Here is a 23,704-nt window from a genome sequence, read left to right on the forward strand (position 1 = left end):
CCATATATGATGTACTATTGTCGTTCTGGGCCAATCAAACCAGATTGTTTATATAAAGACAATGAAGTAGCATTCTAGTACTATGCTACATTATTTTCATGGTGGTGAAAACTGTTTTTGTTTGTTCTGAAGGTGAAGCTGTTAAACAACTTTCCCACCACAGCAAACACTGAGTCAGGCCTCGCCAAGGAGTTCCAGTCAACGAGGTGAATATATCCTATAGGCCAGCTCTTCAATGTAGACAAACTTGTGATACATCTAACCTGATTGCCTTTGCATACAATAGCATTACAAACATATGGTTCACACATAGCTAACATGGGAATGCGTAATCAAAATGTGTTAGCTATGTGTGAACCATATGTTAATGTAAAACCAAAGTGAAGGAAATTGAAAACAGCATTTATGTTTGTAATATCCATTACTACACCAACGGGTCAAATTTGGTGATGAAAATTATACATTTGATTTGCCATCCATTAGTCACACAGGAATGTCTATCCCATTTTGTCTTTAGATTGACCAATAACCAGCTTGAGAGGGAGAAGGAAGAGCTGGTACAGAAGTGTAGTGACTACACTAAGAAGTATGAGACAACCTCTGCTAGGCCAGGTGAGACATGTAAAAGCAAAGTGGTCCTGTTTGACAACTTTCCACTTCAAGGTGGAAGATGTGCATTATTGATGTGTTCATGCATGTTCTGTGACGTCAAACAAAACATGTACTGTTCAGGAATGATGCAGAACCTAAACAGGCGCAGTAACTAACTAGCACAACTTGCACATCAACAAGTGTCATGTTTTTGTCGTCAGGGTATGAGGAGCTACAAGCCCTGCTGAAGGCCACTGGAGAGGAAAAAAAACACTTGCAGGTATTGTGACTTCTCCGATCTATTACCTCATCTATTTGGGTTGTTTTGAGTGTAGAAAAGTAAAAACATTAAAACAAATTGTATCTATTCCTCTGTGAACATATTTTTGATTACCTTCCCGATTCCAGGCCGAAGTAAAAAAGATGAAGATGGAACTGGAGAACTTTGACCCGACATTCTTTGAGGAGATTGAGGATCTAAAGTTTAATTACAATCTGGAGGTGAAGAAGAACATTGTTCTGGAGGAGCAACTGAAGAAAGTGTGTGAACAGTTTGGTGTAGCAGCTGCAGATATCCCTGATGTGTCCATCAGCTAACACAGGATGGATATTGTGCCTTTTAAACCATTAAATGTCTTAAATATATAGTATTTATATGGTTTTAATGTGAATGTCGTCTAGAAGATGAATGTAATTGTGTTTCTCCTCCTAAGGCAGTTTTGTTCAGACAATGTAGCAGGGATTTTACATGTCAAACAGTTTTGTACATTTGTATACAGTGCCTTCAGAAAATATTCATACCCCTTATTCCACATTTTGTTGTGTTACAGCCTGAATGTATTTTATTTATGTTGATCCATCTACACACAATTCACCATAATGACAAAGTGAAAACATGTTTTTAGAAATGTATTGGAAATGAAGTACATATATCTAATTTGCATAAGGATTCACACCCCTGAGTCAATCAATCAATACATGTTAGAATCACCTTTGGCAGTGATTACAGCTGTGAGTTTTTCTGCGTACTTCTCTAAGAGCTTTGCACACCTGGATTGTACAATATTTGCACATTATTGTTTTTACAATTCTTCAAACTCTGTCAAGTTGGTTGTTGATCATTGCTATAGACAATTTCAAGTCTTGCCATAAATTTTCAAGCTGATTTAAGTCAAAAATGTAACTAGGCCACTCAGGAACATTCAATGCCTTGAAAAGCAACTCCAATGTAAATTTAGCCTTGTGTTTTAGATTGTCCTGCTGAAAGGTGAATTTGTCTCCCAGTGTGTTGGAAAGCAGACTGAATCAGGGTTTCCTCTAGGATTCTGCATGTGCTTAGCTCTATTCTGTTTATTTTTATCCTAAGAAACTCCCTAGGCCTTGCCAATGACAAGCATACCCATAACATGATGCAGCCACCACCATGCTTGAAAATATAAAGAGTGGTACTCAGTGATGTTGGATTTGCCCACAAAGCTTTGTATTCAGGACATAAAGTTCATTTCTTTGCCACATTTATTTTGCAGTTTTACTTTAGTGCCTTATTACGAACAGGTTTTGCATGTTTTGGAATATTTTTATTCTGTACAGGCTTTCTTCTTTTCACTCTGTCATTTGGGTTAGTATTGTGGAGTAACTACAATGTTGTTGATCCATCCTCAATTTTCTCCTATCACAACTGTTTTAAAGTCATGGTGAAATCCCTGAGCAGGTTTCCTTCCTCTCTGGCAACTTAGTTAGGAAGGATCCCTGTATCTTTGTAGTGACTGGGTGTATTGATACACCATCCAAAGTGTAATTAATAACTTCACCGTGCTCAAAGGGATATTCAACGTCTGCTTTTTTATTATTTACCCATCAATAGGTGCCTTTTTTTCCCGGTTGAATCTGTGTTTGAAATTCACTGTTCAATGTCATTGCTGGGGGGTGCTAGAAAGTTAGCTGTCAGAAATATTACAACTTAAACTTGCTTTAATGACATCTGTCTGCATATTTCAAGACATGCCATATGGGGGTATTGTGAGATACACAATGTGCTGGACGATTATTTTCTCATTTTTTATTAAAAGCTTGGAAGTAAATCAATCCGCCATCATTGACACAATGGACACATCTAATTATCTATTATTGAAATAGCATGGGTGACTGAGAAGAACAAATTGGTGCAATTTAGGCCCAGGTGGCAAGTGATGATGCAGGCACTGGGAATGGGGGTGTGAGCATGCATGTCTGGGCAGAAGAGATTTGGTTACTGTTTGTATGTAAATACGTTTGTTTTGTTTTGGAGGAGAGAAAAGGGACAAATAAAATATTTTAAAATTTAAATTAACTTCTCAACTAAGGGACATTACAGATAATTATACCTGTGGGGTACCGAGATGAGGTAGTAAATCAAAAATCATGTTATAAAAAAAATCTATTCAACTTTTGAAAACATTCACTTTTTTTCCATAACAAAGTGGTTGAATACTTAAGACATTTCAGCTTTTCTTTTTTAATTTAAAAACATAATTCCACTTGGACATTGAGGTATTGTGTGGAGGCCAGTGACACAAAATCTCAATTTAATAAATTTTAAATTCAGGCTGCAACACAACAAAATGTGTAAAAAGTTAAGGGGTGTGAATACTTTCTGAAGGCACAGTATGTTGGCTAGATTGTGTTTGATACGTTTTCTATTGCGTTACTTCTATCAATAAAGTAGATTTAATGTGCATATGTGTACATCAGTGGCCAAACTGTGCTTTTAATTTAAGGGCAAAAACCATTTGGAATAGCTTTTGAAATAGATATTTGGTCAAAATATATGTACATTTACATGATACTTAGGCTGCACATATTCAATATATTTACAGGCTTTTTATTGGGCAGGTTCGTTCATATTGGAAGACATATAGCCAGGTTAAACCAGATTGAACACTGCACTCACCATTGTGACTGGTGACCCCACTATTTAGTCTGGTTCAACCATACTAATGGTAATACAGTATGGAAGCTTACAGTCCTGGAGCAAGGCCCCTAAATCTGGACCGTCAGGCTCTCTTGTGGTGACGACATCTCAGTGATTTCTTAAGGTCTGTCCCTCGAGTTAGAAAATGTGTGATAGTAGTACAGCAATGGTAGCTTTCTCTGCGTTCCATCAGAGACATTCTTAAGAGTGTTCAGGACCATCACAGGATTCACGCATGAACCCCACATAATTTTTTCCCCCAACATGGCCGCCAAACAACTAAAAAGGGTCTTATTGGATAAATGTTGCATTACCATACCTGTATGAAAAAAATGATATTATTCCCAATATCTTGAAATGTTCTTAGTGATGTAGAATACACAACCAAATTAGCCAGGTGTGCTATAACATATAACAATGTTAAATGACTTGACATAATTGTGGTTAGAATATGCCCAAGAAGCTGTTATGATCAGTAATTGCTATATTTAATCTTCAAACATGGATATGTACATGTGAATAGACGTGGATGTGAGCTGATGAAAATTATATTAACTGTTTTCATTAACAGACGACTGCATACATTACAATGTAAAATTCCATAGGAATGCCAATACGTTTTAACCTAATATCTGGATGATGAGAGCAGCAAACCATTACACATAGTTAGTCTAAATCAAGATGTATTCTAATACAATTATATTCCATACAGGTATGGTAATGCAAAATGTATCCGATAACACCCAATTGAGTTGTTTGGCGGCCATATTGGAAAAAGGCTTCAGTGAGGTTAATGCTGTAGTGGCCCTGTATCTACAAATATGTTTTAAACCCTGTTCTAGCTGAGCGTGTGAAATGTGGTGTTCCTATCACCGAAGATACAATCCAAAAGCGTAGCTGCCCCATTACATGTAATTCAATGGTTAAGCTTAAAATGTTCTAATGTCAACGGCACAATATGGGTGATTTTATTTTTACAATAGTTGTAGCTAGCGCATTCAAAGTAGGTAATATTATATATCATTTGAAATGTAATTTCATGACTTGTTAAACAAAGTTTTAAATGTATGCGGATTTCCTTTTTAAAGCAATTTATACAGGTCCATCTAATATGTACCATAGAGGTCAAAGTTCTGTTGACCTGAACATTGCGAGAATGTATCTGATGGATAGCTGTGAATCTAAGCTTTCTAATGCTATATGATTACAGGGTATACGTGAGCAATAACTTGTTGTATACTGACATTGTCTGTCATAGGGTAAAATCCCTATGGGAAAAATTAATGGGATGGAGGGATGAATGAAAGTGATAACACAGAAAGCTGCCATTGCTGCACTGCCATCTCACATTTCCAACTCTAAGGACATAGACCTTCACATAATCACTATGAGACATTATTACCCCAAGTGAGCCTGACCGACCCATGAATTATTACAAACAGGAATGTTTCTTAAGACTCCGGGCAGCTCCTGGTGGATTTAGGGATAAAGGTCTTCTGACCTAAATAGGACTTCCTGGTTAAATAAAGGTTAAGGGTCAAACTGGATGTCCTGCAGTCTGCTGAAGCGATGTCCGTTTAACTGGGATAGAGATGTAAACAAGTCCTTGCTGGTGATGTCATACTCTCGTATGGTCCCGTCGACGTGGACGACCACAGGCCGAGCGTTCAGGATGGTGTCGCCATCCGGCCATCTCAGCCCCAGGTGATGACGATGGAGCTACAGCCAAACAAACAAACACTGGTTTTACCACTTAAATGTCAAAGCTTCTGACCTAGAGGTAACAAAATAACACACTTTTCATAATTTCATTATGATGTGACGAAAGAAAACTAACAAAGAAAATCTGAAGACATACCACAGTCCAAGTCTCAATTTAATTGCATAATAGGAGGAGCCTCTGATGGGTTCTAGAGCGCTTACCTTGACCAGTGTCCCGTCATTACAGTGCCAGACAATGCCCTCAACACGGCCCTCCTGGCTGTCCTGGAACCAGGAACACAACTGCTGGTAGTCCACCGGGGGAGGGTTCCTGATGTGTACACTCCCATGGGCAACCAGGACGTGGACAGGCTGCTTTTTACTTCCCAACCCTGTCAGAAACGACACAATATTTAGATGATCTTGCTAAAAGGCCACGTTCAGAAGTGCATGTATACATGTACAGTGGAGGACTTGGACTGTATGTCACATTTACCATATGGGTTCCCATTGACGTTGGTTCCAATAAGCTCCAGGGTTTGCTCCAGGAGATCAGCCAGTGGTACCATGGTGATCTCTAGCAGGTCTTCATTCTCAGCACTGGGCCTCAGAACCAGCGCTACACCAGCATCATAGTCCACAACAGACGAGTGCCAACAGTACTGCTTGTTGTCTTTCTCCACTGGAACCCAACCTAAACATACATTGAAAAAGTACAATCAGTATTTTAGTTTCCATATAAAGGACATACTGTTTGTAAATAGAAAATAGTGAAAAGCGAGTGACAGGCCTTTTAGTTAATCAGTGTCCGGGAAACCAGCTCGAGGAGTGTGTCCATATATTAGTGTCCCACCTGGGATGTGTCCGTGGTCATCTGGTACAGGCTGTCCATTGTGGTGCTGAACTCTGTGTGCCGGGACCCAAGACTCTGGAACCGTCTTAAAGTCTTCTTTCACATTCCAGGTGAAACCTTTGTAACTTTTGTGGGAATACTGATGCTTCTTGAACCTCTTGTCTGCCTGCTTGGTGGGCTTCCGATCTAGTCGAGCCCAGAGGTATGATTGCCCTGGAAAAGAAAGAAACCATTTACAGTGTAGACATTTCATTGAGGGAGCTTCATTTTTTCCATAACGAGGGCATAAAGGCCCAGGTGTGTGGACTGCAATGTTAATTTATGCAGTGTTAATTTATGCAGTGTTAATTTATGCAGTTCAACGCTCACCTTTATAAATTGAAACATAGCAGCAGGTGCCATCCAGCTTTTCTGTGGCAAGTGCACAGTCAATATTCGATTCCAGTGCTATAGGGTTCACATTTTCAGTGGCTACAACCTGAAATTGCTGTTAGAAAAAAAGATAACAAAGAGGGACATGTCATTACAGCGAAGATTTCCTGCATAGTAGGTGCAACTGACTGTCTTTTTTTAGCAGCTACCGGTAAATCAAAGTTGCTAAAAAATATATATATCAATCATAACCTAAAAACTATGGTCATATTTAGTTGTATTATGCAATATCAATTTAAATGTGTTTGTTGTCATAGAATATACATGAAGATATGTGCATCTTATGGTGTTTTCACATATATTCCTCTAACTCTGGGGTAAAAAAGGAAAATAACTGTTCTCTTTGTATTCACACTTCCCTTGCCTTTGAATGAGGACTCAGCTCTTGCCAGTTCCTTTCACCTATTTTGTGATTTGAGTTCTCCTTGCCTTCACATTGCTATGTTTAGAAAGTTACCAAGATATTTTTCTAACAATCCACTCTGGGTTTTTACCTTGTGCAAGACAAGCCATTCTATCAGAATGTGTTATCAGACAGCTAGATATACTAACTTACATTTTGGAGGTTAATAGATTGCATTTAGTTAAAAGATGAGAGAATAATTGTAATCAGAAGATACTATGAACATGTAAATATAATTGGTAACAGAATAAATAGCCGTTTATTCTGTAACACCGTTTCCCCTGCCATAACCCCTCATATTGGTGCCACAAAAGAGAGAAGATGGTGAAATCACCCTTACATTGGACACATTTCAAGAGCTCAACTGGGCCGCGTTCAGCAGGACAACGTTGATAGAAATGTATGATGTAGCTAGAGCAAACATATCTTTGGTATATATAATATTAAATCACGTCAGCTTTAGTCATGGCATTTCTATCTGCAACGTTCCACGTTTTCGTACTAAACATGGCTCTGGTTTTCATTCAATGGGGTAACATTAGACTGCATCACTAACCAATAAACTGCTGCTGTGTTGACGTATTAGCTAGTTAGCATTAGCTTAGTATCCACCTAACTATTGTGCAGAGTAAGAATCATAACAAAACGTAGCTATTAGGACAACAAATACAACATTAATCTTCAAAACCATTAATGTATACAGTAGTATTTAGGATATATTCCAACTGTTAATTTGAGTTATTTTACCTGTTATTTCACCTAACTAGTTTGCAACGCACGTTAGCTGCTAACTGCAGTAATTCATACTCACTTGACATTCGCGTTTTCTGGATTGTTCCTCTTTCACCTCAGTCAAAAACACACAAGATATCTTTTGCTGCACAGAACCGAAACGTCGCATTATGGCAGACTTCCGTTAATACGGAATAATTCAGATCAAAGAGAGAAGTAATGTTCTGCCTCGAACTCGTTATTTTCCGGGTATAGTAACCACTAGATATTATTGAGCATGCGCAAAGCCAAAATCGACAGTAGGAACACCGTGTTGTGTTTATTATGGATCCCCATTAGCTGCTGCTACTCTTCCTGCGGTCCAGTAAAATTAAGGCAGTTTATACATTACATTACAATACATTCACAATGTCTCTTCTCCACCGGTACCACATATCTAATAGTACAAAATCCACGTGTACATGTGTGTATGCATGTGTCTGTGCCTATGTTTGTGTTGCTGCTTCACAGTCCCCGCTGTTCCATAAGGTGTATTTGTATCTGCTTTTCTGCTTTTTTAATCAAATTTTACTGCATGCTTCAGTTACTTGATGTGGAATAGAGTTCCATGTAGTCATGGCTCTATATAGTACTGTGCGCCTCCCAAAGTCTGTTCTGGACTTGGGGACTGTGAAGAGACCTCTTGTGGCATTTCTTGTGGCGTATGCATGGGTGTCTGAGCTGTGTGCCAGTAGTTCAAACAGACAGCTACAACTCGGTGCATTCAACACCTCTCATAAATACAAGTAGTGATGAAGTCAATCTCTCCTCCACTTTTCGCCAGGAGAGACTGACATGCATATTATTAATATTATTAATATTAGCTCTCTGTGTACAGCCAAGGACCAGCCATGCTGCCCTGTTACGAGCCAATTGCAATTTTCCTTAGTCCCTTTTTGTTGCACCTGACCACATGACTGAACAATAGTCCAGGTGTGACAAAACTAGAGCCTGTAGGACCTGCCTTGTTGATAGTGCTGTTAAGAAGGTAGAGTAGCGCTTTATTATGGACAGACTTCTCCCCATCTTAGCTACTGTTGTATCAATATGTTTTGACTGTGACAGTTTACAATCTAGTGTTACTCCAAGCAGTTTGGTCACTACAACTTGCTCAATTTCCACATTACTTATTACAATATTTAGTTGAGGTTTATCGTTTAGTGAATGATTTTTCCCAAGTATGCTTTTAGTTTTAGAAATATTTAGGTCTAACTTATTCCTTGCCACCCACTCTGAAACGAACTGCAGCTCTTAGTTAAGTGTTGCAGTCATTTCAGTCGCTGTTGTAGCTGACATGTATAGTGTTGAGTCATCCTCATACATAGACACACTGGCTTTACTCATTAAAGAAGCCTCTCCTGCCAGTAGATGGCAGTGAAACGCAACCCTTACAAAAAAAGATTGCAGTTTTAAAACTGCAGTAAAAGTGCAGAATCTGCAGTCAACTGTGGTATTTTGGATGCAGTAATTATAGAATAACTGCAGTATGCTTTTGGATGCAGTATGCAGTATTTTCAGCAAACTGCAGTTACAGTATACTGCACTCTAACTGTAGTTATACTGCACTCTGACGGCAATATTTTTTTGTAAGGGAACAGTCTCCACCAACCCAAAACGTATTCTCTAGGCCAGTGGTTCCCAACCTATTTAGGTTACTGTACGCAGAGGCATCATTCCCATAGGGGGCACAGGGAGACATGCCCCCTTAGATTTGTCCTGTAACAATAATAATTTACAATTATATTTTTTTGGTTTTGTTTCTCTGTAATACTGCTATAGTCACCTTGCAATTTTATGAAAGCCCATTTAGGTTCCCAATCTCCCAACCTCATAACTAATGTTAGCTACCAAGAAGCCATTTCAAGCTATCAATTAAGTTAGATTCACTAGCTTGTCTAACTATCTTAGCTGGCATGCCTACTGGCAAGGTTGGTAGACTTTAGAAAAGCATGCAATAACTAAATGTACTGAATAAGACTCATATTCCTTTCTGTTACACGGATTTTATGTAGTTTCTGTAAAAAATAAAAAAAAACACCAGTCAGGAGGATACAGACAGCTCAAGATGTATGCTTAGATATGCAGAATTTTTTTTATATATATTTTCTGACATACACTGCTCAAAAAAATAAAGGGAACAGTAAAATAACACATCCTAGATCTGAATGAATGAAATATTCTTATTAAATACTTTTTTCTTTACATAGTTGAATGTGCTGACAACAAAATCACACAAAAATTATCAATGGAAATCAAATTTATCAACCCATGGAGGTCTGGATTTGGAGTCACACTCAAAATTAAAGTGGAAAACCACACTACAGGCTGATCCAACTTTGATGTAATGTCCTTAAAACAAGTCAAAATGAGGTTCAGTAGTGTGTGTGGCCTCCACGTGCCTGTATGACCTCCCTACAATGCCTGGGCATGCTCCTGATGAGGTGGCGGATGGTCTCCTGAGGGATCTCCTCCCAGACCTGGACAGTCTGTGGTGCAACGTGGCTTTGGTGGATGGAGCGAGACATGATGTCCCAGATGTGCTCAATTGGATTCAGGTCTGGGGAACGGGCGTGCCAGTCCATAGCATCAATGCCTTCCTCTTGCAGGAACTGCTGACACTCTCCAGCCACATGAGGTCTAGCATTGTCTTGCATTAGGAGGAACCCAGGACCAACCGCACCAGCATATGGTCTCACAAGGGGTCTGAGGATCTCATCTCGGTACCTAATGGCAGTCAGGCTACCTCTGGCGAGCACATGGAGGGCTGTGCGGCCCCCCAAAGAAATGCCACCCCACACCATGACTGACCCACCGCCAAACCGGTCATGCTGGAGGATGTTGCAGGCAGCAGAACGTTCTCCACGGCGTCTCCAGACTGTCACATCTGTCACATGTGTGCAGTGTGAACCTGCTTTCATCTGTGAAGAGCACAGGGCGCCAGTGGCGAATTTGCCAATCTTGGTGTTCTCTGGCAAATGCCAAATGTCCTGCACGGTGTTGGTCTGTAAGCACAACCCCCACCTGTGGACGTCGGGCCCTCATACCACCCTCATGGAGTCTGTTTCTGACCATTTGAGCAGACACATGCACATTTGTGGCCTGCTGGAGGTAATTTTGCAGGGCTCTGGCAGTGCTCCTCCTGCTCCTCCTTGCACAAAGGTGGAGGTAGCGGTCCTGCTGCTGGGTTGTTGCCCTCCTACGGCCTCCTCCACGTCTCTTGATGTACTGGGCTGTCTCCTGGTAGCGCCTCCATGCTCTGGACACTACGCTGACAGACACAGCAAACCTTCTTGCCACAGCTCGCATTGATGTGCCATCCTGGATGAGCTGCACTACCTGAGCCACTTGTGTGGGTTGTAGACGCCGTCTCATGCTACCACTAGAGTGAAAGCACCGCCAGCATTCAAAAGTGACCAAAACATCAGCCAGGAAGCATAGGAACTGAGAAATGGTCTGTGGTCACCACCTGCAGAACCACTCCTTTATTGGGGGTGTCTTGCTAATTGCCTATAATTTCCACCTGTTGTCTATTCCATTTGCACAACAGCATGTGAAATTTATTGTCAATCAGTGTTGCTTCCTAAGTGGACAGTTTGATTTCACAGAAGTGTGATTGACTTGGAGTTACATTGTGTTGTTTAAGTGTTCCCTTTATTTTTTTGAGCAGTGTATAATTAAGCATAATCAGTGCAGGAGCTCACCGGCACCTCAAATGTTCTACTGCTTGAGCTCCTGTTCCTCTTATAGAATATTAGCTCAAACATACCTGCAACCAAAATTGGGGCGGTAGGTAGCCTAGTGGTTAGATTGTTGGGCCAGTAATCAAAAGGTTGCTAGATCAAATCCCTGACCTTACAAGGTAAAAATATGTCATTCTGCCCATGAACAAGGCAGTTAACCCACTGTTCCCAGGCTGTCATTGTAAATAAGAATTTGTTCTTAACTGACTTGCCTAGTTAAATAAAGGTACATAAATAATGAGTACCAGAACCTGTCCAAGTCCATCACTGAGCATCATGCTCTGAAGATTGCAGTATAAAGTTGTTTCAGGTGTTTGAAAAACCTACATTTATCCAACTAGGCCCCCCAAACCAACTCCAGCCACCCTCAAGTACTTTGTGCCCCCTCAGATTTTTGGGGTGCGTGATGCCCCTGACTGTACCACCAGCTGCATTTTTTTTGACTGTACCGCCAGCCCTGAGTTCCTCGGAAGTACCCCCTCATGTGCATTGTACCAGTAAGCAAATACAAATCAGCCAGGCTAGACAATCTGGACCCTTTCTTTCTAAAATTATCTGCCAAAATTGTTGCCACCCCTATTACTAGCCTGTTCAACCTCTCTTTCGTGTCGTCTGAGATTCCCAAAGATTGGAAAGCAGCTGCGGTCATCCCCCTCTTCAAAGGGGGGGACACTTGACCCAAACTGCTACAGACTTATATCTATCCTACCATGCCTTTCTAAGGTCTTCGAAAGCCAAGTCAACAAACAGATTACCGACCATTTTGAATCTCACCATACCTTCTCTGCTATGCAATCTGGTTTCAGAGCTGATCATGGGTGCACCTCAGCCACGCTCAAGGTCCTAAATGATATCTTAACCACCATCGACAAGAAACACTACTGTGCAGCCATATTCATTGATCTGGCCAAGGCTTTCGACTCTGTCAATCACCACATCCTCATCGGCAGACTCGACAGCCTTGGTTCCACCTGTCCAACATCACTACTCTGGATGGCTCTGACTTAGAATACGTGGACAACTACAAATACTTAGGTGTCTGGTTAGACTGTAAACTCTCCTTCCAGACCCATATCAAACATCTCCAATCCAAAGTTAAATCTAGAATTGGCTTCCTATTTCGCAACAAAGCATCCTTCACTCATGCTGCCAAACATACCCTTGTAAAACTGACCATCCTACCAATCCTCGACTTTGGCGATGTCATTTACAAAATAGCCTCCAATACCCTACTCAACAAATTGGATGCAGTCTATCACAGTGCAATCAGTTTTGTCACCAAAGCCCCATATACTACCCACCATTGCGACCTGTACGCTCTCGTTGGCTGGCCCTCGCTTCATACTCGTCGCCAAACCCACTGGCTCCATGTCATCTACAAAACCCTGCTAGGTAAAGTCCCCCCTTATCTCAGCTCGCTGGTGACCATAGCATCTCCCACCTGTAGCACACGCTCCAGCAGGTATATCTCTCTAGTCACCCCCAAAACCAATTCTTTCTTTGGCCGCCTCTCCTTCCAGTTCTCTGCTGCCAATGACTGGAACGAACTACAAAAATCTCTGAAACTGGAAACACTTATCTCACTCACTAGCTTTAAGCACCAACTGTCAGAGCAGCTCACAGATTACTGCACCTGTACATAGCCCACCTATAATTTAGCCCAAACAACTACCTCTTTCCCTACTGTATTTATTTATTTATTTTGCTCCTTTGTACCCCATTATTTTTATTTATACTTTGCACATTCTTCCATTGCAAATCTACCATTCCAGTGTTTTACTTGCTATATTGTATTCACTTTGCCACCATGGCCTTTTTTTGCCTTTACCTCCCTTATCTCACCTCATTTGCTCACATCGTATATAGACGTGTTTATACTGTATTATTGACTGTATGTTTGTTTTACTCCATGTGTAACTCTGTGTCGTTGTATGTGTCGAACTGCTTTGCTTTATCTTGGCCAGGTCGCAATTGTAAATGAGAACTTGTTCTCAACTTTCCTACCTGGTTAAATAAAGGTGAAATAAAAAATAAATGAATAAAATAAGTCTATGGTCTCGAGTCCTCTCAAGAACACACTGTGGATAGGCCAAGTACCCCCAGGGGTCCTAGTACCCTTGGCTGGGAACTACTGTGGATAGGCCAAGTACCCCCAGGAGTCCTAGTACCCCTGGTTGGAAACCACCGCACTAGACCCTACCCAATAAATCAACATTTTTGTAGCATTCATTTTTTGATTGAACAAAAGTGAAGATTTGCTGCAACTCAAAACAAAATGTGACTTAAAACTGTACAAAAATACAAGTTGGACAGACAAATCAAATAAATCAATAAAAACAACTGAAATAAATAGATGACAGTGAATCTAGGCAAAGGAAAATATTTTAGTTCAATCATTTATAAAACAAAAAATACATTGAATTATCAGAAACATTATCTGAAAAAAACCTCTGCAGAGCTCTATTATTTTTACAGTTCCTAATACTTATTTCTGCAGTTCCTGTTAGTCAACAATATATTTAGCTAATGTATTTTTCAGCACTGTAAATCCCCCTCAACATGGCCATATACAGTGGGCCAAAAAAGTATTTAGTCAGCGACCAATTGTGCAAGTTCTCCCACTTAAAAAGATGAGAGAGGTCTGTAATTTTCATCATAGGTACACTTCAACTATGACCGACAAAATGAGAAAAAAAATCCAGAAAATCACATTGTAGGATTTTTAATGAATTTATTTGCAAATTATGGTGGAAAATAAGTATTTGGTCAATAACAAAAGTGCAATACGTCAATACGTTGTTATATACCCTTTGTTGGCAATGACAGAGGTCAAACGTTTTCTGTAAGTCTTCACAAGGTTTTCACACACTGTTGCTGGTATTATGGCCCATTCCTCAATGCAGATCTCCTCTAGAGCAGTGATGTTTTGGGGCTGTTGCTGGACAACACGGACTTTCAACTCCCTCCAAAGATTTTCTATGGGGTTGAGATCTAGAGACTGGCTAGGCCACTCCAGGGCCTTGAAATGCTTCTTACGAAGCCACTCCTTTGCCCGGGCGGTGTGTTTGGGATCATTGTCATGCTGAAAGACCCATCCACGTTTCATCTTCAATACCCTTGCTGATGGAAGGAGGTTTTCACTCAAAATCTCACAATACATGGCCCCATTCATTCTTTCCTTTACACGAATCAGTCGTCCTGGTCCCTTTGCAGAGAAACAGCCCCAAAGCATGATGTTTCCACCCCCATGCTTCACAGTAGGTATGGTGTTCTTTGGATGCAACTCAGCATTCTTTGTCCTCCAAACACGACGAGTTGAGTTTTTACCAAAAAGTTATATTTTGGTTTCATCTGACATTCTCCCAATCTTCTTCTGGATCATCCAAATGCTCTCTAGCAAACTTCAGACGGGCCTGGACATGTACTGGCTTAAGTAGGGGGACACGTCTGGCACTGCAGGATTTGAGTCCCTGGCGGCGTAGTGTGTTACTAATGGTAGGCTTTGTTACTTTGGTCCCAGCTCTCTGCAGGTCATTCACTAGGTCCCCCCGTGTGGTTCTGGGATTTCTGCTCACCGTTCTTGTGATAATTTTGACTCCACGGGGTGAGATCTTGCGTGGAGCCCCAGATCGAGGGAGATTATCAGTGGTCTTGTATGTCTTCCATTTCCTAATAATTGCTCCCACAGTTGATTTCTTCAAACCAAGCTGCTTACCTATTGCAGATTCAGTCTTCCCAGCCTGGTGCAGGTCTACAATTTTGTTTCTGGTGTCCTTTGACAGCTCTTTGGTCTTGGCCATAGTGGAGTTTGGAGTGTGACTGTTTAAGGTTGTGGACAGGTGTCTTATACTGATAACAAGTTCAAACAGGTGCCATTAATACAGGTAACGAGTGGAGGACAGAGGAGCCTCTTAAAGAAGAAGTTACAGGTCTGTGAGACCCAGAAATCTTGCTTGTTTTTAGGTGACCAAATACTTATTTCCACCATAATTTGCAAATAAATTCATTAAGAAATCCTACAATGTGATTTTCTGGATTTTTTTTCTCATTTTGTCTGTCATAGTTGAAGTGTACCTATGATGAAAATTACAGGCCTCATCTTTTTAAGTGGGAGAACTTGCACAATTGGTGGCTGACTAAATACTTTTTTGCCTCACTGTATCGCTACTAAGGGCCATTTGTTGTGGTCTCTGGATTACTGACGATGATGTCACTGGTGAACTTCCTGTCTCCGTTCTCCTCTCCTCCTTCTCTCTGTTGTGGGTCCTGCAGATCCATCTCACTGTCCGTGTGTCTCCACATCTCAGTCTCTATGTCATCCTTCAAGTTGTGCTGTCCTCTGCGCCAGAATTGGATTGGGAATACACCCCTGGTCCTTTGAATTAAATTTAAAGGAAACATGGAGAGAAGAAGAGCAAATGGTAACATGTTACACTAACAGTTCTAGTGCATTTTTACCACAGACCGAAGATGCAACCCAGACACGTCAAAGGGGGTATAAAGCTGAAGCATCCGTTTAGTATATTTTCTCACCACCAAATTTGGTAGTGAGAAAAAGTCCAGTCACGGGTAGTGGGAGAGGATGGAACTAGGTGAAACTGAGCCGACATTCTGCTAATTTTCTCATCGATGAAACATCTGATCTCAATACATTTTTCTTTTCCCAAAACTACACTCTGTTACGAACAAAATTCACTACGTTTTATAGACTTGACGCTTTGCCAAAGTTTTTAAAAATTGCGTTGTTTCGAAGGAGTGCAAGGTCGAATTGAGTTTGTGCACATGCGCACTTCACAGAGGAGACGTTCCGTAACGGAAATATGCAAATACATGCTACAACGCGCCAATAGGATCTCTCTAGCTCGTGCTAGGCTTTGCCCACCTCTGCTTGTTCTGCATACCATGCTTCATTTGCTTCCACTGTAAACGACACAGATAAACTATTTTTGGTTAGTTATAAATATCTTCACGTATAATCATGTATAAAATCCTTATAATCAACGTCTAGTATAATATGTATAACATGCTTATGATCAAAGTACACAGCAATATAAACATAAGACCCACGTTTTGTAGTAACACACTGCTACTGCCGCAGCCAGCAAGGGTAGAACGACAAGGAGCGCCGTAGATATTGCTGAAAGGATAAAGGTGTGTCAAATATATTATAACAATCTAAAATGGAAGCTGATCATAAATGTAATTGACAATACAAAAAAAGCAATTTGAGGATTACCACCTACCTCCGACTGGGCTCTCGATGTGGTTGGAGGTGTTTTGAGAAGGAGAGGAAACGAGGGAGGAAGAGGTGAAAGACAAAAACGAGATGAGAGGTGGAGATGAGGGAGAGAAAGAGCTGGGGAGAGAGCGAGATGATGTGGGAAGTAAGTGAGAGAGGGAAGTGGGACAAGGGAGGGAGGAGGGGGATGGGGAGGGAGGAGGAGAAGTGGAGATGAAGCTGGTTGTTGACTGGACCAGGTAAGTAGTGGTCGTTGTTGTGGTAGTGGGGGCCAATCTTGAGACTTGTGTTGTTGATTTAGGTGCTGGAACTTTAGGTGTTGTCTTGACCCTGTTTTTCACAGTTCTGGTAGTAGTTGGTGCTGATGTTGAGACTGTTGTAGTGGTCATAGTTTTTGTTGTGGTCTGGACTTTAGGTGTTGTGATATCCAAAGGATTCTCTAAATCTGCATGGGGTGAGCGAAGGCATTTTCAAGTCAATTTTCTAAAGTAAAGCACATTCAAACTATTTTTCAAATGCATTTTTCATTGCAACATGTTTATGATCAATGCTTTGCTTTAGTTAATTTAACATTCATTATAATTAAATATATGCAAGTTATATGTACCTGTTAAATTGAAACAAAACACATGAAAGGGTTTGTTAATCGGTGCTCTCCATATTATTAACCCAATGTTATTCCTGCCACATTTCATGCTCTTCACAATGCGAGGGATAACTGCAATCTGTTCATCTATCCAGCCATATCTGTTTGAAAGACCACACATGAGATTATTTTGTAGTGGATATTTAAAAAAAGAGATATTTTATTTGTGCTGTGCTTTTTACAAATGTATTGGTAAAATGTATAATGTCTCTAGGAGATGTACAGTACAGATCTCCATCTTTAACAATACAGGAATTGTTACTTCTTGGAATTTATATTAATAAATATTTTACTATTTTGGTTAAACATGTAGAACTATCAACGTAATTTACCTATTACCTCCACAATCCTGTATATGCACACATACACAATTTGCACTCCCTTAAAAGGGGACATACCCAGTGGGACATTTCTGCCACCACGCCACCCTACAGTGTTCAGCATACCCGCATGTCTCCAGTCCATGTTGGTGAGCAGTATGGACCTGTTCCCAGGTCGCTATGGTGATGTTCAGGAAGAGGCACATAGCTCTAGCCTGAGAGGCGTTCAGGGCATATTGATTCCCGTAAGACACCATGGACACTCCAGAGTTTCTGCCAACCTCAGGGAAAACTGCACAAGTCAAATCCATCAGATGGAATGTATTGCAATAAGAGTAGACTACACACAAGAGTACTGAAAACTGCAAAAAAATAAATAACATTACTCTTATTTAAATAGATCTATGTGTAATGCATTGTAAGACTTGTCATAAGTTGTTGACTTTGAATAACTTGTTATAATGTCTTACTATCATCTAAAAATTATCCTAAATGACTTAATGTTTCATCCATTAAAGAAATTCCACATAGAAATACATGATATTATAAGCACATAAGACTTATGAGTGCTCATGCAAGCTTATAACAAACAATAAAGCATTATATCTGATTGCTTCAGGGAAGTGTAATCAAAATGGTTATAAATATGTATTGCCCGGGCCCATAGCAATGCAACGAAACTCTAAACATTTGCAGCATCCCTTCTTTCATATTGATACATTTACATTTTTTTAAATCCCATCATATCAAAAAAGGTGCCTTACCTTTAATGAGATTGAATTCAAAAGTCAGTACATACACAGCCATGGTGAACAGAAAGCAAGAAAAGAGCCAGACCCTTGCCATGGTTTGTCTGGTAACATTTAATATCAGACTCTTAATGGTGCACTATAGTGAAGATGCTACCAGAATGAAGAGAGTGAGCGGGGCAACTTTCACCAAACAATGTCCACTTCCAGGGGTGACGACAGAGGTTGTGTCCAAAATGCCCTCTTATATGTATGGGCCCTGGTCAAAAGTAGTGCTCTTTAAAGGGAATTAGGGTACCATTTGAGACATAGTCAGAAAGGACACTGGGAAAGAGGAAACAGGAAGAGGGGCCAAATCTGTTTGGAGCCCCCGAATCGGGGGCCACACATACCTTTAAAAACCAAATGGGGGCATCTCTGGAGCACAGCCTGTTCTGGATTCACCTCACACACATATACGTTTTTATTATTACATAATAACATATGGATTGTGAAATAACATCTTTTATTTGTAGAATATATTTTGGGTTCAGGAGGAGGGCGAATGTGAGCATTTGACCCAGGGTGAATTCATCATGAGATGTGATGAAATGTCATAACAAACAGCCAATGCATTGTCTACAAATGCACATAATATCATATGTAGCGGTTGATTTAGACCACAGTATCTGCCAGACAGGAAAACAATCAAGGACCCATTACTCATTTCGACAGGACCGGTTTTCAACCACTTCTGTTTTTGTTTCGCCAGCACTTAGTTCTAGCAGAGTTATGGTTGGTGTGACAGGCCAATCTATAATTGGAGGAGGCTCTTCTTCACAACATAGCACTGATTCTCAAGGGGTTTCCCCCCTGCTGCCTTTTGACCTGGTGATTGGAAGCTCTTCCCATCTCTTTAGATCAACATGGAACTGTAGAATACCTGTCGCCAGGCACTCACATCAAAAGAATACAGGCTACAGCGTGTTCACATAACCCAGTGAGGGTCAGTGGGTGCAACCAATTGATTTTTAAAGGGAGGCTTGGCTGAGGAAGATGTTGTGGCTTCGTTGTCGGGTTACTGCTTGAGATCGGAAACTATGTTTTAAGAATGGGACACGTTAACGAGTGATGTTCGGAATCAGAATTTTTTTCTCTCACACAACACAAAATAATTGCCAATTCCCCTTCCCATAATGACATCAAGAGAGTCATTAAGAAGACAGGAGGAAAGCCATTGTTGAATGAAAACAATTCATCAAACTACTAAACGATGCCACACTGCCTCCATCTTCCTGATAAACAACATAAACACACACAGAGGAAGTGTTAAAAAAAAATCCCGTATTTTCTCTGCGTCAAAGATTTTATGGTCTCATCTTCTGATCTGTAGATTTCCACGGCAAAACACCACATTTGATAGGTCCCATAGGAAACACAGGAAGCGGGTCGTAATGCATGGGATATTAGTATTGAGTCTTGTGATGTAATGCACGGTTCATAAACTGAGGATTGGAGGGGAGGGGGGGATCCTATCCTTTAAAACAGTTGCCACACTGATACAGTTGTGTTGAAATCTACACTGGATTGGTGTATAGCAGGGGTTCCCAACCTTTTTCAATTACTGTACCACCAACTGTATTTTGGCCTGGAGTACCCCTCTGGCTTTGTACCCGACTTACATATCTTAGACCACCTTTTGCAAAACTTTAAATACAAATGTCATCAGTGAATACACTGTTGTGTTTTGTTCACAGAATAGTAAGACATTATTTTCATCAGATAGGAAATTTGTGCACTTATGTTAACGGTTTCCGGCAGTCAGTAAATACTACTGCACAAAATTATAAATCATCCCATCAGTGTCATACCATGTACAATATAGGAAATATCTAGGCAATGGGACTGTCTAATGTTTATTTGTTACAATATCGTGGACATGCATAGATGCAGAGAATGAAGTTGGGTTAGTTCTAAGTAACTTTGGGTTACTCGGAAGTCATCATCCCCAACATTGTGACCTTCCATCACAGAGCTTTACTTTGTTACTTTGGTGTGGATTGAGGCCTATACATTCATATCAGTTGTGTTCCTTCACTGTATTCATCTTTCCTTATTTCTATTGTGGATTGTGTTTCTGTGCACCAATGGTCTACAAAACTATGAGCAAACCAGCCTATGTATTGAATACATGGATTTGGATGATACCGATTATTGAATCCAGCACACAATGTGCTTATTTTTTATTCAAATATTTATCAGGAATAATATTTGTTTTGATGTGTATGAAATATTTTGGTAAAATATGCATGAAAGGAGAGTAATTCTGCACCTTAGAATATTAATACTTCCAATTTTGATCATAATGATTTAGTGACTGCATTTTTTTTTTAAATCTATCTACTGGGATTTTAACTTTGTTTTGTCTGCTTGGACTTGATCGATAGGTATGATTTTGTTGATCTTTTTTTGGAGGCAGTCGAGTTCTTTTGATGAATGTATTTGCAATTTTCACATTATAATATATTTTTGATTAATATATGTATCTTTTGATACTGCATTTACTGTTTTGAAAATCGACGTTGTTCCAAAAAATGCTTGTACAGAGTGATAAAAACAGTAAATTGTACGTCATCTGAATATCTCAGTGTTAAAGACCTTGTCAAGCACATCCTGCCTGTTCAAGGTTACTGTAAAATACGGCCCTACACAGGTCTTGTGTCAAGGCCATTCTTTCTGGATACCATGCCAACCCCCAAACAATGCATCCAAAGCGCGTCATTCATAGAATACAGGAATTTCCCCAATTAAAATTTGTATAGATATAGTTTTAGTTATACAGGTTTTTCTCATTGAGATACTATCTCTTTTCCAAGAGAGACCTGGTCCAATAGCAGCAGGGGGAACAACGTTTCAGACAAAACAACTTACATACACTAACATAACATTAAACAAAACTATAAACACATACAGTACAAAAATGACATATTACGTTAAAAACACAAAAGTCTTGACTAAAAACAGCTGTCCTAAAGACAATTACACTATCATATATACATCGATCAAGTGCTTAAACTCCACCAACAAAACTAGATCATCAAATTTTAAAATGTCCAGGAGAGAATTCCAGGACCACGGAGCTAAGTAACTAAAACTATTTCTACCATGACCTGTTCTAATTTTTGGTACTGTTAGAAGCAAATGAGAAGGTGACAGTAATTTTTATTTATCTACTGACCTGACTAAAAAAGAACAGAGATAAAATGGCATGTTACCCAATATGGCCTTAGAAATCAGTGTATACCAGTGTTTAAGCCTACGCAAGGTCAATGACGACCAGCCAACAGTGCTGCAGAGATTACAATGTGTTAGACGTTATTGATTTGTAACGAACCTGAGGGTTGCATGATACGCTGAATCAAGTGCTCTCAGGGTAGTGGTTGAGGCCTGCATATATAAAACACTAAAATCTAAAGCCGCCAGTAATGTACAGTTGAAGAGCGGTATGACGGCTGCGTGGTCCGATGGTGTTTATACTTGCGTACTATTGTTTGTACAGATGAACGTGGTGCCTTCAAGCGTTTGGAAATTGCTGCCAAGAATGAACCAGACTTGTGGAGGTCTACAATTTTTTTTCTGAGGTCTTTTTTTCTGATTTCTTTTGATTTTCCCATGATGTCAAGCAAAAAAGGCACTGAGTTTGAAGGTAGGCCTTGAAATACATCCACAGGTGCACCTCCAATTGACTCAAATGATGTCAATTAGCCTATCAGAAGCTTCTAAAGCCATGACATCGTTTTCTGGAATTTTCCAAGTTGTTTAAAGGCACAGTCAACTTAGTGTATGTAAACTTCTGACCCACTGGAATTGTGATACAGTGAATTATAAGTGAAATAATCTGTCTGTAAACAATTGTTGGAAAAATTACTTGTGTCATGAACAAAGTAGATGTCCTAACCGACTTGAGAAAACTATAGTTTAACAAGAAATTTGTGGAGTGGATGAAAAACAAGTTATGACTCCAACCGAAGTTTATGTAAACTTCCCACTTCAACTGTACAAACATTTTTATTTTATTTTATTTCACCTTTATTTACCGAGGTAGGCTAGTTGAGAACAAGTTCCATTTACAACTGAGACCTGGCAAAGAATAAAGCAAAGTAGTTTGACATATACAACAACAGAGTTACACATGGAATAAACAAAACATACGGTCAATAATAGAGTTGAAGAAAATCTATATACAGTGTGTGCAAATGAGGTAAGATAAGGGAGGTAAAGCAGGTGGAAAGCATGGCCAGCGGTAGAAAAATGCTTATTGAAATTCTCAATTATAGTGGATTTATCGGTGATGATATTGCTTCCTAGCCTCAGTGCAGTGGGCAGCTGGGAGGAGGTGATCTTATTCTCCATGGATTTTACAGTGTCCCAGAACTTTTGGGAGTTTGTGCTACAGGATGCAAATTTCTGTTTGAAAATGCTAGCCTTAGCTTTCCTAACTGCCTGTGTATATTGGTTCCTAACTTCCCTGAAAAGTTGCATATCACGGGGAATATTCGATGCTAATGCAGAACGCCACAGGATGTTTTTGTGCTGTTCAAGGGCAGACATGTCTGGAGTGAACCAAGGGCTATATCTGTTCCTGGTTCAAAATTTTTTGAACGAAGCATGCTTGTTTAAGATGGTGAGGAACGCACTTTTAAAGAATAACCAGGCATCCTCTACTGACGGGATGAGGTCAATATCATTCCAGGATACCCCAGCCAGGTCGATTAGAAAGGCCTTCTAGCTGAAGTGCTTTAGGGAGCATTTGACAGTGATGAGGGGTGGTTGTTTGACCACGCAATGAGGCAGTGATCTCTGAGATCTTGGTTGATAACAGCAGAGGTGTATTTGGAGGGCGAGTTGGTTAGGATGATGTCTATGAGGGTGCCCGTGTTTACAGATTTGGGGTTGTACCTTGTAGGTTCATTGATAATTTGTGTGAGATTGAGGGCATCAAGCTTAGATTGTAGGATGGCCGGGGTGTTAAGCATGTCCCAGTTTAGGTCACCTAGCAGCACGAGCTCTAAAGATATATGGTTGCCAAGGCACAGCTGGGGGCAGAGGGTGGTCTATACGGTGAGAGACTTGTTTCTGGAAAGGTGGATATTTTAAATTAGAAGCTCAAATTGTTTGGGTACAGACCTGGATAGTAGGACAGAACTCTGCAGGCTATCTCTGCAGTAGATTGCAACACCGCCCCCTTTGGCAGTTCTATCTTGGCGGAAAATGTTATAGTTAGGGATGGACATTTCTGGGGTTTTGGTGGTCTTCCTAAGCCAGCATTC

General features: G+C 40.2%; 3 protein-coding genes across 7 annotated transcripts in view; 1 reads left to right on the forward strand and 2 right to left on the reverse strand.

Annotated features, from left to right (window-relative positions):
* cep290 (centrosomal protein 290) overlaps positions 1-1,664 on the forward strand; it is a 55,809-nt gene extending 54,145 nt beyond the window's left edge. For all 4 annotated transcript variants that reach the window (XM_036958919.1, XM_036958913.1, XM_036958904.1 and 1 more), the window contains exons 50-53: positions 133-206; positions 518-612; positions 813-871; positions 1,000-1,664. In XM_036958919.1, the coding sequence (XP_036814814.1) occupies positions 133-206; positions 518-612; positions 813-871; positions 1,000-1,188 (417 nt within the window). In that variant the 3' untranslated portion in view covers positions 1,189-1,664. The remainder of the gene's footprint in view (positions 1-132; positions 207-517; positions 613-812; positions 872-999) is intronic.
* A 1,397-nt stretch (positions 1,665-3,061) lies between these two features.
* c2h12orf29 (chromosome 2 C12orf29 homolog) lies at positions 3,062-7,965 on the reverse strand. Its single transcript, XM_021576729.2, has 6 exons — positions 7,742-7,965; positions 6,465-6,582; positions 6,096-6,308; positions 5,739-5,936; positions 5,465-5,634; positions 3,062-5,260 (listed from the first exon to the last, which is right to left on the reverse strand). Exons 1-6 carry the CDS (start codon positions 7,829-7,831, stop codon positions 5,072-5,074), a joined length of 978 nt encoding a protein of 325 aa, XP_021432404.1. The 5' UTR covers positions 7,832-7,965; the 3' UTR covers positions 3,062-5,071.
* A 7,527-nt stretch (positions 7,966-15,492) lies between these two features.
* Positions 15,493-18,599, reverse strand: lyve1b (lymphatic vessel endothelial hyaluronic receptor 1b). Of its 2 annotated transcripts, XM_021576734.2 has the most exons (7): positions 18,411-18,599; positions 17,773-17,938; positions 17,288-17,427; positions 16,685-17,125; positions 16,509-16,578; positions 16,324-16,361; positions 15,689-15,816 (listed from the first exon to the last, which is right to left on the reverse strand). In XM_021576734.2, the coding sequence occupies exons 1-6, from the start codon at positions 18,490-18,492 to the stop codon at positions 16,349-16,351; spliced, it is 912 nt and encodes a 303-aa protein (XP_021432409.2). In that variant the 5' UTR covers positions 18,493-18,599; the 3' UTR covers positions 15,689-15,816; positions 16,324-16,348. The 2 variants fall into 2 exon arrangements, with proteins under 2 accessions (XP_021432408.2, XP_021432409.2); XM_021576733.2 differs by lacking the exon at positions 16,324-16,361 and having other exon boundaries at positions 15,493-15,816; positions 18,411-18,597.
* Positions 18,600-23,704: the final 5,105 nt, after the last annotated feature.

The sequence above is a fragment of the Oncorhynchus mykiss genome, chromosome 2 (genome assembly GCF_013265735.2).
Source record: "Oncorhynchus mykiss isolate Arlee chromosome 2, USDA_OmykA_1.1, whole genome shotgun sequence".
NCBI classification, from domain to species: domain Eukaryota; kingdom Metazoa; phylum Chordata; class Actinopteri; order Salmoniformes; family Salmonidae; genus Oncorhynchus; species Oncorhynchus mykiss.

Coding starts and splice junctions, on each gene's coding strand:
- c2h12orf29 (XM_021576729.2), bottom strand. CDS start 7,831: ATGCGACGTTTCGGTTCTGTGCAGCAAAAGATATCTTGTGTGTTTTTG. Junction 5,635..5,738: donor CGTCAATGGGAACCCATATG/GTAAATGTGACA, acceptor CGTTTCTGACAG/GGTTGGGAAGTAAAAAGCAG. Junction 5,261..5,464: donor ATGACGGGACACTGGTCAAG/GTAAGCGCTCTA, acceptor GTTTGGCTGTAG/CTCCATCGTCATCACCTGGG.
- lyve1b (XM_021576733.2), bottom strand. CDS start 18,492: ATGGCAAGGGTCTGGCTCTTTTCTTGCTTTCTGTTCACCATGGCTGTG. Junction 17,939..18,410: donor TGAATTCAATCTCATTAAAG/GTAAGGCACCTT, acceptor TGACTTGTGCAG/TTTTCCCTGAGGTTGGCAGA. Junction 17,428..17,772: donor CATGGACTGGAGACATGCGG/GTATGCTGAACA, acceptor TCTTTCAAACAG/ATATGGCTGGATAGATGAAC.